Genomic DNA, 14,124 nt, shown 5'->3' on the forward strand with positions numbered 1-14,124 from the left:
TTAAATTACACTCTGGTGGGCTTTGTTTATTGATTAGGTGTCTCCATTTTTTTAGGAATATTAGAATAAATCAAAAATGATTATATACACAAACACTACACCTTTTTCTAATTTTCCTTTCAGATGGCAGTGTTAATAAGTCACAGAAATTCCCAACATTTTGTGGTCATAGCTGAAAAATGGAAAAACAATCAAATAAAACTGGGCATTTTTAATAATACCTGACAATAAGGCAGACCTGGTTTTTAGTTTTATTTTTTTTTTTTCCTTTTCTCGACATAATAATATTTAACCTTTCTAATTCAGCTCATAAGGCTGCAGATTTGACCACTCCTAGTGTATTAGGAGGTAATTGTTCATCCCGTTCCCCCAGTGCAGTGGACCAGTATTTAAACCATGACTTCAATCTGATGCATCATATAACAATGATGCATCAGATGCCAGGGGTGTGATGATGTCATGCAGGTATGAAGTTTAACGTTTTGCGTGCATGTTGTTGTCCCTGTTCTACTCAGGCCATCCAGTCCACCTTGCTGCTAGTGCAGAGAGGGAGCGGGAGCAGGAGAAGGAACGGGAACAAAAGGAAAGGGAGATCAGAGAGCGGGAGCGCACTAATGAGTACATGCGTGGAGGTGAGTTACTTAGCAAGTGTCGGCTCAGTGAGTAGTTTCAGAAGCAACGCTGCAACGTTTGCCCCTTCTGCATCGTTCAGGCGCCCCGGAGCAGCCGGGCCGGCCAGGGAGCCGAGGTTATCTGCATTCCCCTTCTCCGTCGCTCCGGACCCAGGATGTGGTCGTTCAGCAGCGGCCGAGCATCTTCCAGGGAAAAAGTGTCATCACCTCACTAATGTAAGCTCATAAAATTCGTAAGACAGGGTTTGAATGGGTGCTTCCTTGAAATCCTTAAAAAATGCTTAGATTTCAGTCAGGTGTTTTGAAAGGTTTTGGAAAGTGTTTGGTTTCTGTATGAAGTCCTTGAAAGTCCAACGTTTCATTAAAAGCCTAAATTTGGAAAATCTTCTTTACAGCTAAAACCAGATGTTTTTTTCAGAGTCGCTGCCTGAAGTAAAATCAGACTAAACTTCTCTTGTTTTAGGTTAGTTGGATATTCCAAAATGATTTCTATTTTCTAAATGCCAGAAAACTTATTGAGAGCTTTTTTTTTTTTTAAGACATTTTCTTTAACCATTTAATTTGAGAAGGGTTATGATTTATCTTGAGATTTATTTGGATTGTTTCAGTGTAATGAATATTTATTACTCAGTATTGGCTCAATGATTTATTGATCCTTGTAAAATAAAGGTTGACTTATTTTTCTGTATGTTAAGTAATTTTACTGAAATTGGGGGATTTTTTTAGTTAAATTAGTTCTCAAACCGGACAGGTGAATTCGGTCTATGAGGGAGACTTTTCAAAACATTAAGTTTAATTTTATTTTAATTGACCGAGAATGTAGAAAATTATCACAAGACATTATTGTTAACAGTAATAAATGATATTAATGATGTGATAATAATGAGGTGAAGGTTTCTCCAAAGTGCTGTGCTGGAAAAGTTTGAAAATTTTACCATAAATTTGCATTAAATATACCTAAAATACTTGACTTTTACTTTAGTTTAAATCCTTCTGAAAGAACTTACCAACTCCAAACATTAACACACATTAAAGGTATTAAATCATCAATAGTTTTGTTGTAATATTGTAAAAATAAAACTTCAAACATACCATTAATTTAAAGCTGCACGTTTTCTATTATCTTTTTATCTGCAACGATGTAAAATACCGTGAGAAGTGGTCAAGTTTCCGTTATGCCAGTCAAGCTGTACTCCCAGCATGCTTTGCAAATTACTTGGGGAAAAAAAAAAAACAAAACAAAAAAAAACCCCTCTTATGTTATGTTATTTCCTCTTAGACCCCACCCGCCTGTGGCTACATCGGCGTCCCAGAGCAGCTCACGCTACAGCACGGCGGCCGACGCCCTGGCTGCGCTGGTGGACGCCGCGGCCCTCGCTCCGCAGATGGACGTCACCAAGGTCAAGGAGAGCAAACATGAGCGGGACGATGAAATGTCGCGGCGGGGGTCGATCCTCTCGGATCAGCAGCAGGAAGCAGACAGGCGGTCGCTCCACTCGCCGTACAACGCCATGTCTCTGCCGGGCGGAAAGCCGCATCCAGCTTACGCCGAGGGGCCCGGGGTCGCTGGGGGGAAGGAGAAGGGTCCTCAGACAAAGTCCCGCATCGAAGAGGAGCTTCGGACTCACGGGAAGACGACTATCACCGCCGCCAACTTTATCGACGTCATCATCACGCGGCAGATAGCTTCAGACAAAGAGTCACGGGAGCGAGGCTCTCAGAGCTCCGACTCTTCAAGCAGCTGTGAGTGCCTTTAATGAGGATGGTCAAAAATCATGTACCTAATGTTAAAGCTTTATAGCTGCAGTATGTAATTTTTATAAAAAATGTTTTTAAATATTTATTAAAACTGTCTCCATGTCATGATGGTTTGTTATGAGATGGATAATCTGTGAAAAGATCGATCTCGTCAACCTCCTACTTGAGCCATCATTGCCATCTGAAGAAATGCACCTGACCAGAAACAACCAATCAGAACCAGGAGGAGGGTCTTAGCGCTGTCATTCAACCTAATCCTGCTCAATGTATGTCTTCATGACAGAAAAACAACTTACCGTTACCGGAAAATCATCTATCCTCTGTCATTGGTGGCCATGCTAACTAGCTGAGCATTCACAACAGGCTATTCTAGCAGCAGCGTAGTAGAGATGTGATCGACAGCGCTAACACCCTCCTCCTCCAACTCTGGTTGGTTGTTTTTAGATGGCACTGGGAGAAGGCAGTGGAGCAGAGGAGTTTTTTTTTTCACAGATTATATGTCTCAAACCAAACTGTGACACCAGAGTGACAGTTTCAACAAATATGTAAAAAAATATATATCTTCATGAAAGTTACATCTGCACCTTTAAAATGTCTTAAATTCATTAAAAAGTAGGTTGGCCTTAAATAGATTAATCACAGGTTTCAGATTGTGTTGGACAGAACGATTAAATCATCTCATACATTCTGTTTTTCTTTCCTCTCTCTCTAGACTTTTCTGTTAAGCAGAAGTTTGAGTCACATTAGGATGTCTAGATGACCTTTTTTTGGTTCTATCGAGGGTTAATTAAAATTTATCGGCAGTTAAATGGGCGAAGTTTGTACATTTCTTATATTCCACTCATGATGGTCTTTAAAAGTTCTGGAGTGAACGAAACTTGAATAAACTCTGTTAATTGAGATGACTTTAAATTCAAACGTATTCCACAAACATCGTCTCCTTTAGAATCCAATCTTTCCCTCCCTTTTATGTTCTTGTATGAAACTTGACTCTTTTTTTTTTTTTTCCCATGTTTAAATTTCAGTGTCATCCAGTCGGTATGATAACACTGCTGGAGGAGCCATTGAGGTTATAAGTCCTGCTAGTTCCCCAGTCCAGCCCCAGCAGGACAAAGCAGAAGACGGACAACAACAAGCAGCAGGTGTGAAGGCTATAAGTCCGAGAATGTCTCACCTTTGGCAAAGATAATCTGAATATTTTATGGAAGATTCGGTAGCGAGGGCTTTGTGGACCAAAACCTTTATGTGGATGAGTTGGCGTCCTGTTATTTCACCATCCTGGTCACCAGTCCAAAACAAGTTATTTTAGTCGCCTCCCTGCAGACGTGATCAGTTACTCATTTCCTGGATCTTGTCGGCTCTTTTCTGTTTCATCATTTCATCTATTTTAATTAATTAGACGTTCCCTGTTTCTGGTCACTCTTGCAGTTGCCATGCGGACCTACGACATGGGCCGGTACCGGTCGTCTGCAGAGCCGCCGCAACCCCCCTCCTCCCAGGCAGACAGCTACTCACAGGTCCCCAAAACCCACAGAGTCATGACATTGGCAGACCATATTTCGGTAAGGGATCCGCTACAATTTTCTTTTTTTTTTTTGGAAACGAAAATATAATCTAGATATTCAATTCAAAACTACAAAAATGAGAACGTGTGCCATCTAGTGGACAAGATTTTAGTTGTATTTTTGGGTGGGGCTGGGCATTTGTTGCACTGTTTATGATTTATTGTGACAATTTAAAATACGCACATTTATTTCCTGGTCTGATGTTGCCAGCTCGCACTTAGTTTACCTGATAAAGTCTGGATATTATTTCATAATTCCAACCTGTTTTGTTTGTGTGTCTTTCCCAGCATATAATTACCCAAGACTTTGCCAGGAATCAAGACCCCCCAGTCTCTTCGTCAGCGCCCACCACATTCCAGAGCTCCATGCCACTGGTGTCCTCTTCGGGTCGGGTCAAAGCCCCGAGCCGCTACAGTCCTGAGAACCAGCCTCCGCACCACCAGAGACCCTCGAGTCGGGTTTCTCCAGAGAACGCCCCTGACAAATCCAGGGCCAGGTATGCAGAGTAAAAACGCAGGATGGTATTTCTACTCAAACAGTACGTCTAAGATATGGTTGTTTTTTCCTTTTTTTTTTTTGCATTCTGCATTCAGACCTGGCAAGTCTCCGGACCGAGGAAGCAGGCAGATGGAGAACTACGAACCCATCTCTCCTCCACAGGGGTACCAAGGCATGGACAAGCAGGAGGCGGGCGGGCCTCCGTCCCAAAGGCGGGACACTGACAACTCTGAGATCAGGTATGCAATTAGCACCTTTTATGTGAGATATTTTTAACTCGCTCTAACAATTACAGGCTTCATACAAAGGGTAAAACTGTCGGAATAGATCACGACTTCTTCTAGAGAAATGAGTGGGGGGAAAAACACATAGACAAATGAAAAAAAAAAAATCCTTAGGTTTGCTTCAGAAGGAACATTTGATGGTACTTGCTTGACATGCAGCTTGGAGTTATTTCTAGTTTCTTGTTTGAATTCTCCCAGATGAACTGTTTCCTGTGTCTGTAGTTGTTCTCCCCACGGAGCTGAAACTTTGTAGACTCCACTGGAAAAACACATCTCACCACGTATTTTTGGTCTAGTTTGTTTCCCAAATGTGTTGGTGCCTTTGAAATAAGAAAAACTAGCTTAAAAGTTATTTTTCAGCATGATGTAGGAGCTCGTTTAACATAACGTATAACAAGACATTTTCCCCACGTTCTGCTTGTTTTACTAGCAGAAATACCCTGTTAGTAAAACAAGCACGTTTTCACCTATTTTAAGGAATTATTGAAAGTATACATGTAAGTTATTCTAGTCTTTTTGAAGTCTATTAAGATATTCGCACTAGAAACTAGACAAAAATACTTGGTGAGATTTAGTATTTTTGCAGTGTTGTTTGCCTCAGCTGCTCTCTTTCTGCCTCTCTGCTCTTCCAGGAGTGACTCACGGTCCCCAGGAAGTGTCAGCTACCTGCCTGCTTTCTTCACCAAACTGGAGAGCACTTCGCCCATGGTTAAATCCAAGAAGCAGGAAATCTTCCGTAAGTTGAACTCCACCTCTGGTGTTGGGGATTCTGACGTTGGTAAGTGGGTCTTCTCTTATCTTTTGTGTTTAAACTAAATAATTCCCTCTAGTTCTTCTCTCTCATTGTTCATGTCATATTCTTTTTTTTCCTACTTGCTTTTGTTTTCAACATTTTTCCATCATATTGCAGGAAATGCTCAGCCTGGGACAGAGATTTTCAACCTGCCTGCTGTTACCAGCTCCAGTAAGCCAAAAATAAAAAAAATCCAGAAGATCAAATGCCTTCGTTCTAGTTTCCATTTCCTGTCTCACTGCAGATTTGTTGTGTTGTAAACTGCAGGCAGCATCAACCTGAGGAATCAGTCGTTCAATGACCCGGCCAGTAACTTGGGCCTGGAGGACATCATCCGCAAGGCTTTAATGGGCAACTTGGAGGAGAGGCAGGAGGAGCACCAGGGAGGAGGAGGAGCTGTTGTCATGAACAACGCACCCGGCACGGGCGGCGACACCCGACAGGAGGCCAGCCCATCTCCCAGCATGGGTAGGTCACAAACAGGGAGACCAACTCCACCATCTGAGACATGGTGGTATTTATTAGTAACCCAGGTAAAGACGTGTGGAAAATCTTAAAGTACAAGCAGGGTCCAGAGTTGTGATTTGTTGCTTTTTGGAGAAACGTCATTCCGTTTTTATGTTCCGCTAATCTGGGATAAACTACAAGAAAACTGCAAACCTGCTGAAACACTGACTTCCTTTAAATCAAGGCTAAAAATCCACCTCTCATAGTTGCCTTTGACTCACAGTAATTGAAACATTGATAAATATATTTGATGTATATTCACCTGATGATTTTGATTTAACAAATGCAAAGTCTCTGGCTTGTTTCATAATTGGTGCCTGTGTGTTTTTATGATGTAAAGCACTTTGAACTGTCTTGTTACCACAATGTGCCAAACAAATAGGCTAGTAGGACAGTATTACATAGACAATAGCGAATAATAATGCAAGTTTGCCACAAAATTTACATTTTGTAAAGAACATTTAACACCGAAAGATGTTTTAAATATCCAAAATAAAACAAAATTAAAACAATACATAAAAACCACACAGAACCAAAACCATAAAGTTATGAATTATGATTATGAAGTCTCTGTAAACAAAATTTCCTTTAAAATATATCAATCCTCAGAATAGAAATGGTCAAGCTCATTTTAATTAACTGTTTATTGACAGACTTGTACGCAAACAAACTTGACTTTGTGTGAAAATCAACACATTGAAAAGCAAACTTGACACTTTTGTGTTCATTAAAGTTCTAGGTTTCTAAAGATTTGATATACTTTTGCTATAATAGAAGAATTTGATTTAAGGATTTCTGTGTCTCCATCTGTGCTACAAACATGCAGCTGATTTATAAATGGCCGCCCGTTTGAATCCGCAGGGAAACAGAAGCAGGGCAAAGCAAACAGCCGGAAGTCCAAGTCGCCCAACCTGGGTCAGGCCTACCCGGTAGGGGAGCGTCCGTCGTCCGTGTCCTCCGTCCACTCTGACGGGGAGTACCACAGACAAACCCAAGCACAGTGGACCTGGGAGGAGCCACCTCCGTCCACAGGTGAGCTGCTCGTTTGTCTGAAAACATGATTACTGGTAAAATGAAACCTGAAGCCACGTGGCTCTGGACCGTTCGTATTCACCCTCACCTTCCATACAGCCTTTCCTCCTCCCTCCCTGCATCTGTTTTGCTTTTACGAAGTGGCCACGGAGCTAAAGCCACACTCCATGGACGACGATGTTCCAATTTTCATCCAGGAGTTTTTAGTCTTGCTAAAAATTTAGGGAAGTCATTCACTAAGACCTGCAGATTCCCTAAATAAGAGCCAAATTCGGTGCTTCGGATGAAGTGCACAGGGGGCATTTAGACCAGTTTGTCTCATTCTTCTTCTCCCTTATTTAAGGTCCCATGCAGTTTCCTTACAACCCTCTGACCCTGATGAGCACACCGCCCACGTCCATGGCCTCAGCCTCCATACAGAGCCAGCAGCAGCAGCAGCAGCAGCCGCCCCCAGCCAGGGGACAGCAGCGAGTGTGGCAGTCTCTGCTGTCGGAGCAGTACGAGACCCTGTCCGACAGCGACGACTGAACCCGCCGACAGCCCGGTTACCAGGGAAACGGCCTGCGCTTCAGGCGGATCTGCCCACGCCCCTCTCCCGGAACTAACCTCACTCTTTTTGCGAGTGAGGAGCGGATGGGGTGGTGTCATGGTTTTATTATTTTTTTTCTTCTTCTTTTTTTATTTTTTATTTTTTGTCGTTGGTTTTGGTGCTATGGCGCCCCCTGGCGGTCAGCTAGGAGAAGCAAGCAACAGGCAGGATTCTCCGGAACAAGACTCCGTATTTGCTCCAGGAGCGCTCACCGAGCCTGTCGGGAGACGTACACGCCAACATGGAGGACGACAAACGGCGCCAGTCGATCTGAAGAAGTTCCTTCGTGATAAAAGAAAGAAAAAAAGAAACATAAGAAGCTATTTCTGAATTTTTTGTCTGATTCTGTAAAGATACACCCTGTCTTTAAGAAAATGTGTTTGTAAATAGAGTAACCTTTTTGCAGTGTTTTTCTTAACTTGTTTCTTATTTTAACGTCGCTTTTAACTTGATCCACTTTAATTGGGAAAGAGGTGTGGTGTAATCTTTAATAACGCAGTCGCTCCATGCCACCAACCTGAAACTTTATTTTTTATTTTGATTTTGATTTTTTTTTATTTTTTTTTTTTACCATGGCTTTGCTAAGAGAGACGGACCTGTTGTTAAAACTTGACCCCTTCTGCGGATCACAGATTGTGCCGCCGTCAACCAAGCACCACCAGAGCCTGAACTGGTGTGGACAACAAAAACAAAAAAAAAAACAAAAAAACTGAAGCGTCGAAATCTGAAGTCAGTCTTCGTCACACAGTGGAGCTGATGCGTGGATCGTAAATAAACAGACAGTAGAGACAACTTCTCACCCAGTTGGAACAGAGAAACATCACAACAAGTTGAGATCACTGGCATCAGAGCCGAAAGGTGAAAAGTCGGAAATAAGCTTGCTGGAAATGATGATCGTTATGACTACTCCTGGACCCTGTCTGAATGATGAAAGTGAGCCAATGAGTTTTAATTTTTCTTTTTCTTTCAGTAGAGCTGACAACGCAGTGTGTTGCATCCCTGCAGTTTCTCTTTCCAAGCTGTCCAGAATAACGTCTTGTCAAAAAGGAAGAAAAAACAACAAACAAAAAAAAAATGTCAGTCATGAAATGTGATTTCTTTTCAGCTTTCTTTTCTGACAGATGATTTTGCCACGCCTTGTGAGTTAAGAGAGAAGGCAGCTTTAAAAACGATTTTCTCAGAGATATATGTTGGTGTCATTTGTACTTGTTTCTGCAGTCCCTGTTGTTATTATTATTATTTTTATTTTCTTTCTCGTTTCTTGTCCTGACAACAATCTGAGCTCTGTAAAACTTGTCTTCTCATTACACGAAACGCAGAAACTAACCAAACGTAAAGAATGCTCTGCACCATTGTTGCACTTTTTGTTTGCTTTGTGGCTTCGGACAACAGAAAGCGTACTACCTGCTGTGTAACTTAATCAACCTCCATCCTAGGACTATACTAAGATGTGCTTTAACTTTTTCCCCGCCACTCAATTAAAATCTGGATGTTTGAACTTCCTTTCTTTCCTCACTGCTGGTACATAATATATTTTTGGTGTTAACACCTGCATCAGTTACTGTTTTTAAGTGCATGGTACCGTTAAATGTCTAGGAGTTTGCTGTCAATGTGATTCAGAATCTTGATAACTTAATATCTGCTTTCATTGTGTCCGTCAACAGTTGGCTCTGGAGACGACTCCTATTACATCGACGTCATAAACGGCAGTAACTCTGTTCACGTTTTCTTTATGTAACAATGCCATATTCTAGCTGTCTCTCTACTCAAGTTGCTTGAAACTTGATGTTTCTCACTATTTCTTCATTTCACTTTTGTTTTCCATCCTGCTTTTTAGGGATGTTATGTGTTTACAGACGCGGTGACAAACAAAAAAGTTTACAAACTTGAATCTTAAATCCGACATGAAGCCGTAAAAAGAAAATGAATTAGACCGTCTCACTTTTTTTTTTTTTTTTTTTTGGTTGGTTTCTTTTTCCCAGCTCTTTTCAAATACACAGTGGTGACTCTTTTTGTCTATTGGAAATTGAGACTTGAAACCCCATGTGTCCTATGATGTTAAAATGCAATATTTGTATCGCACAATGTCTCTTAGTAGGCTATTACAAGAGTTCAGACCAAACGAATAAAGTGGATCCGTTCTCCACCACTGACAGATTTGTAGGTTTATAGATGTGCCATTTTTTTCTTTTCTTTTTTTCTTTTTTCTTTTTTTTTTGACTGCACACTGTCATGCTTGGTTGCTGAGGTGTACTTGCAACTTTCACTTGGCTCTTTACTGGCAAGTTATTGCAATATTAAATAAAAAAAAGTGTCATGAATTGCAATATAATGAATAGTATGTAATAAGTCTGACAGTCTGTTAGAATAGGATAAACAGACAAATATCTCTTATAAAAAGAAATCTCACCTTCATAAAGTGTGCATGTCACCCCTTCACGTCACCGTCCATGTATAATAAGGTGAGTATTTTCTTCTGTCTCAAAAGAAAAAATAACAAAAAATTTTTTTACTTGTATTCCAAAGTCTTAAAAATTAAGATTTCCACGTTTTATTTTCATATATGTACTCAGTTAAATATTTTTCTTGCTCCTGGTTTATCGCCAAAAATAAGGATTACTATTGAATTTTGAAAGTTAAGTCAAATAAAAAAAATAAAATAATAAAATAATTACCGTGCTTATTTGCAAAGGTGAAAATAACGTTTACTTTGAAAGGACTACAGCACTTTGACACCGGAAGTCGTAATGTTATGGTCGCGCCTTATTGGCTGATGAAGAGCGGTAGTGCCAGAAACAAAAAATTGTGGAAAAAATGCGGACATTTTTACCTGCAGTAGCAGAACAACTTTTCCGAGACATCCAGAAAATATACGAAGAGACGACGCAAAGTAAGAAAAGAGCGAGTGGTGATATTTGGGCCAACACGACCGCTAGCTTGGTTGGTTTTAACGGAAAAGTGTCTTGATTTCTACGAACTAAACGAGAAATACTAACTTCCTAGTTCCCGCACTGTCTTGGCAGATTTCAATTATCGGATGTCTATAGCGACTTGCTATTTGCTTCAAATAAAATGAAAGTATTTTACTTTGCTTGTACAGTGAAAGAAATGTAGCTTTTGCTAATGGAGCATGGTGATGTAGTTAACTATTTGAGCTGTAGGGGGCACTGCTGTCTTAGAATAAGAGCTGGATTCTAAGAGCCGTGAACAGTTTTGACATTGCTAATAGGCCAGAACCACCTATCTTCAGTACAAATAAGATAACGTACCATATATCCACATAACAATGTTGACTTATTTTTTTTTTTATGACAAGACTTAATGTGTGAAGTGGTTTCTTAATTCATTGTAGTAGTTCTTGGAAAAAAATATTTCCCATCTTGATACAGTTCTAATGTTATTTCTTTTTGCCAAACGTAAATGTTTCAGATCGTCAGAGAAATTTTATATTAGACAAAGATAACCTGAGTAGATGTAAACAGCTGTTTTCAGCTGAGGATTTCTTTTAAGAATGCAAAGACTTTTTCACTGTGCCAGGTTGGTTTGGATAGCTCTTTTCAAACTTTGCATTGTAACTGTAATCCTTAGCATTAACAACTGGCATCATGCCTAAGCAAAAAGTGGAATTTGAAACAGCAATAGAACAATTGGCTTTCCAGATGGTGAAGGTTACTACTCACCCTGCTCCAAGAAATGTGTGTGGATATTTTCCATTTAATCCCTATTTATTTTAAACAGAGAGAACAACTTAAATTTGCTGCCCCATTCTGAGTTAATTTTCTTGCTCGAAGACGTTTTTTTTTATTTTATTTTTTTATGCATTTTGTTGTTTCAACCGACTGTTCTCTTGTAGTTATATCATTAATGTCTGCAAGTGCTCTCTTTTACTGCAGACTCATTTGCAAAATCAGACTTGTGCCTGGTGTTTGTTTTACACATATATCCTGATGTTATTTAACCTCAAAGGTAATCCGTAAAATAAGAAATAAGTCTTTATTTTTTGCAACAATATAATTACGTATGTTTTGCACAGGCAGAATGTGGAGCTGCTGAATAAAAAAAAAAAGTTTGGCAGCTTGCCTTTTCTTTGCCACAGAGTAACACATTACCCAAGAGTAGTTGCATTTGATTGCAATGTTCCAGTTACAGTGCGACGGCCAGAAGCAATAACCTGGAGTTAGATTTTAGTCTCCTTTAAACAGTTCCTCAGTAAACTGGAATTATTTGTTACATTTTGAAATTGAGGTCTTTTTTCTTTTTTTTTTTTTCTTTTTGCAGTACCCGATGACCTACTTATTGCGTAAGTATCCATTTTCCTAATACATATCACACTTGCTTCTGTCAAAGGTATTTATTTTGAGCTTGACAGCCATTTTTCTTCAGTTTTCTGTTTAAAATATCTGCGTGAGAATAGCATTAACATCAATCATCCGGTGTGATTCGAGCGGTGCTCGGGTTGAGTCCTGGAGATCTGCTAAACCTCACCAAGGAGAATGAACGGGGCAGTTTTATGGCTCGGATTTGCCCCACGTGACGTGGAGACAGAGACACGAAGCTGGCCTGTGTGTTGACGGAGATGTTTCCTGGCCTGGTGGTCTGAGCTGCTGTCAGTGAGGGCCGTTCCCTGTCTGCGCAACACTTTCACATCCTGTTTGTTCATCAGGAAGTTTCCAGTTTAGGGGTTCACGCTGTGGAAAATCTTTTGTTTTGTGTCAGAAAGTTGAGGTTTCGCTCCACGTTTGTCTTTTCACGAATTAGCGACTACTTACAAAATATGATTGGAATTATCACAAGACAAATGTGAAGTGGTTACATTGTTTCTTTTTTCATTTCTATAGATTGTATATATATTTTTTTATTTTTCGTGGTTTGCAGACTTATAAACATACAAACAAAACAAACTAGGTTTCACTTTCACCCTCTCTCTCCTCCTCTCCCCCCAAAAAGGCACCAAAAATCCTCTGTTGGCTAAAATCTTTTCTGCATGACGGGCCCTGATTGTTGACCACTTGGTACCAAACTCGATCTGATTCATTGGTTTATTCAAGCTGCAAGAGAGCAAGAGAGAGCAAGACTTTCAAAAAGCAAATAGTGGGAAGCAGAACAACCAAGTTTACAATAAAGCTACTTGAGTTTTATCCATTTGAGCCTTTGAAATGTCAAAGTGAACAATATCAATAGATAATACATCTGATTGAATTTTAAATAATCTGTTCGGTCCAGAATCGCACAGCATTCTGGGGGATGTAGGTAGAAGAAGGGCTTTAGTCGCTCCCAAACCTTTGTTGGCAAGCTAACAAAGGTTGGTGGCATCAACTAACTCACCCTCTCTTTGGTTACCTAACAACAGCCTGTTGTGTAACTTGTACAGCAGCAGTTTTGTGTTTTGCCACCGTGCATGCTCTGGGATCAGAACATCTCAGTTAAAATTATCCTGAATCCTGAATCATCAATGAATTTACAAATAGCAAATTATTCTTAATCGACTAATCCTTGGAGCTTGTATAATCTTATAATCATGCACCAAGATCGAAGCCGTGAGATCTCTGGCTTTATTGGTTTCCCTCAGCTCTCACGCTGCCTTCCTCTCGTCTTCGCAGGCTGAAGTTTGTCTTCGGGACTTGTGCGCTGCAGGCGTTGGACCTGGTTGACCAGCGCTCCGTCACGTGTCTGTCCTCTCCCAGCGGTCGAAAAGCCTTCCAGGTCTGTTAAGTAGCTGTCAACGTTGCACGTTTTGCAGTCAGGAGTCCCCCCGCTTGCACAGCTGGCAATCTCTATAAACTCCAGAGTGTTGAACTGCGAGGTACAACAGAGCAACTTCCATATATGAGCCGCGTGATTGCTGTTTATGAATTTGGTTCTTCTGTCAACAGTATCACAAGACTTTCCGGGTTGAGTAACAGTCATATAAAGTTGGTTTATTTTTCAAGTGGGGGTGGTGCGTTCAGGGTGAGGTGTAGTGTTGTCTCAGGCATGTCTCTTTTGTTTGCTGCGTCCTCTGTCTGACCTCCGTCTGACCTCTGGAACAACTGGATTTTATACTGAGATTCAATTACTTCTTAGGGGATTTAGAAAAGCTCTCTTATAAACGAAAACAAATTGTTCTCCAGGATTTCTCTACATTTTGCTGCATTCCTTTCACCTTCTGCCTTGGCGTACCACTGAGAAGCACTGCCACAACATGACGCTGCACCCGCCGTGTTTCACGGTTTGGCTGACATGTTTGTGGTGATGTGCCTGCTAAGAATGGCATGGAGACAATTTCCTGTCTCGTATGGCAATAGAAAGTAGTTTAATTTTTGCTAGTAAGCCTGTTTTGCTCAGTATCAATCTAACGGTAAAGATGTTTATGCTAAGTGGTGCAGGGCTGCAGCTAATTAATCTATTGATTAGGGCTGTTGTAAACGAATATTTTAGTAATCGAGTAATCTATCGATTATTCTTACGATTAATCGAGTAATCGGAT

General features: G+C 40.6%; 2 protein-coding genes across 13 annotated transcripts in view; both read left to right on the top strand.

Annotated features, from left to right (window-relative positions):
* ncor1 (nuclear receptor corepressor 1) overlaps window positions 1–9,819 on the top strand; it is a 76,807-nt gene extending 66,988 nt beyond the window's left edge. For 5 of the 12 annotated variants that reach the window (XM_016668251.1, XM_016668256.1, XM_016668258.1 and 2 more), the window contains 12 exons: window positions 516–632; window positions 713–848; window positions 1,912–2,375; window positions 3,416–3,532; window positions 3,819–3,952; window positions 4,243–4,451; window positions 4,549–4,692; window positions 5,370–5,515; window positions 5,648–5,701; window positions 5,798–5,998; window positions 6,899–7,069; window positions 7,413–9,819. In XM_016668251.1, the coding sequence (XP_016523737.1) occupies window positions 516–632; window positions 713–848; window positions 1,912–2,375; window positions 3,416–3,532; window positions 3,819–3,952; window positions 4,243–4,451; window positions 4,549–4,692; window positions 5,370–5,515; window positions 5,648–5,701; window positions 5,798–5,998; window positions 6,899–7,069; window positions 7,413–7,597 (2,078 nt within the window). In that variant the 3' untranslated portion in view covers window positions 7,598–9,819. The remainder of the gene's footprint in view (window positions 1–515; window positions 633–712; window positions 849–1,911; window positions 2,376–3,415; window positions 3,533–3,818; window positions 3,953–4,242; window positions 4,452–4,548; window positions 4,693–5,369; window positions 5,516–5,647; window positions 5,702–5,797; window positions 5,999–6,898; window positions 7,070–7,412) is intronic. The other 7 variants (XM_016668249.1, XM_016668255.1, XM_016668257.1 and 4 more) reach the window with 3 other exon arrangements.
* Window positions 9,820–10,374: 555 nt separating this feature from the next.
* Window positions 10,375–14,124, top strand: part of zswim7 (zinc finger, SWIM-type containing 7) — an 18,297-nt gene continuing 14,547 nt past the window's right edge. Inside the window, exons 1-3 of the mRNA XM_007545829.2 lie at window positions 10,375–10,548; window positions 11,937–11,958; window positions 13,259–13,361. Of these exons, the coding sequence (XP_007545891.1) occupies window positions 10,473–10,548; window positions 11,937–11,958; window positions 13,259–13,361 (201 nt within the window). The 5' untranslated portion in view covers window positions 10,375–10,472. The remainder of the gene's footprint in view (window positions 10,549–11,936; window positions 11,959–13,258; window positions 13,362–14,124) is intronic.

The sequence above is a fragment of the Poecilia formosa genome, unplaced genomic scaffold, assembly GCF_000485575.1.
Source record: "Poecilia formosa unplaced genomic scaffold, Poecilia_formosa-5.1.2 Scaffold14, whole genome shotgun sequence".
Classification (NCBI taxonomy): Eukaryota; Metazoa; Chordata; class Actinopteri; order Cyprinodontiformes; family Poeciliidae; genus Poecilia; species Poecilia formosa.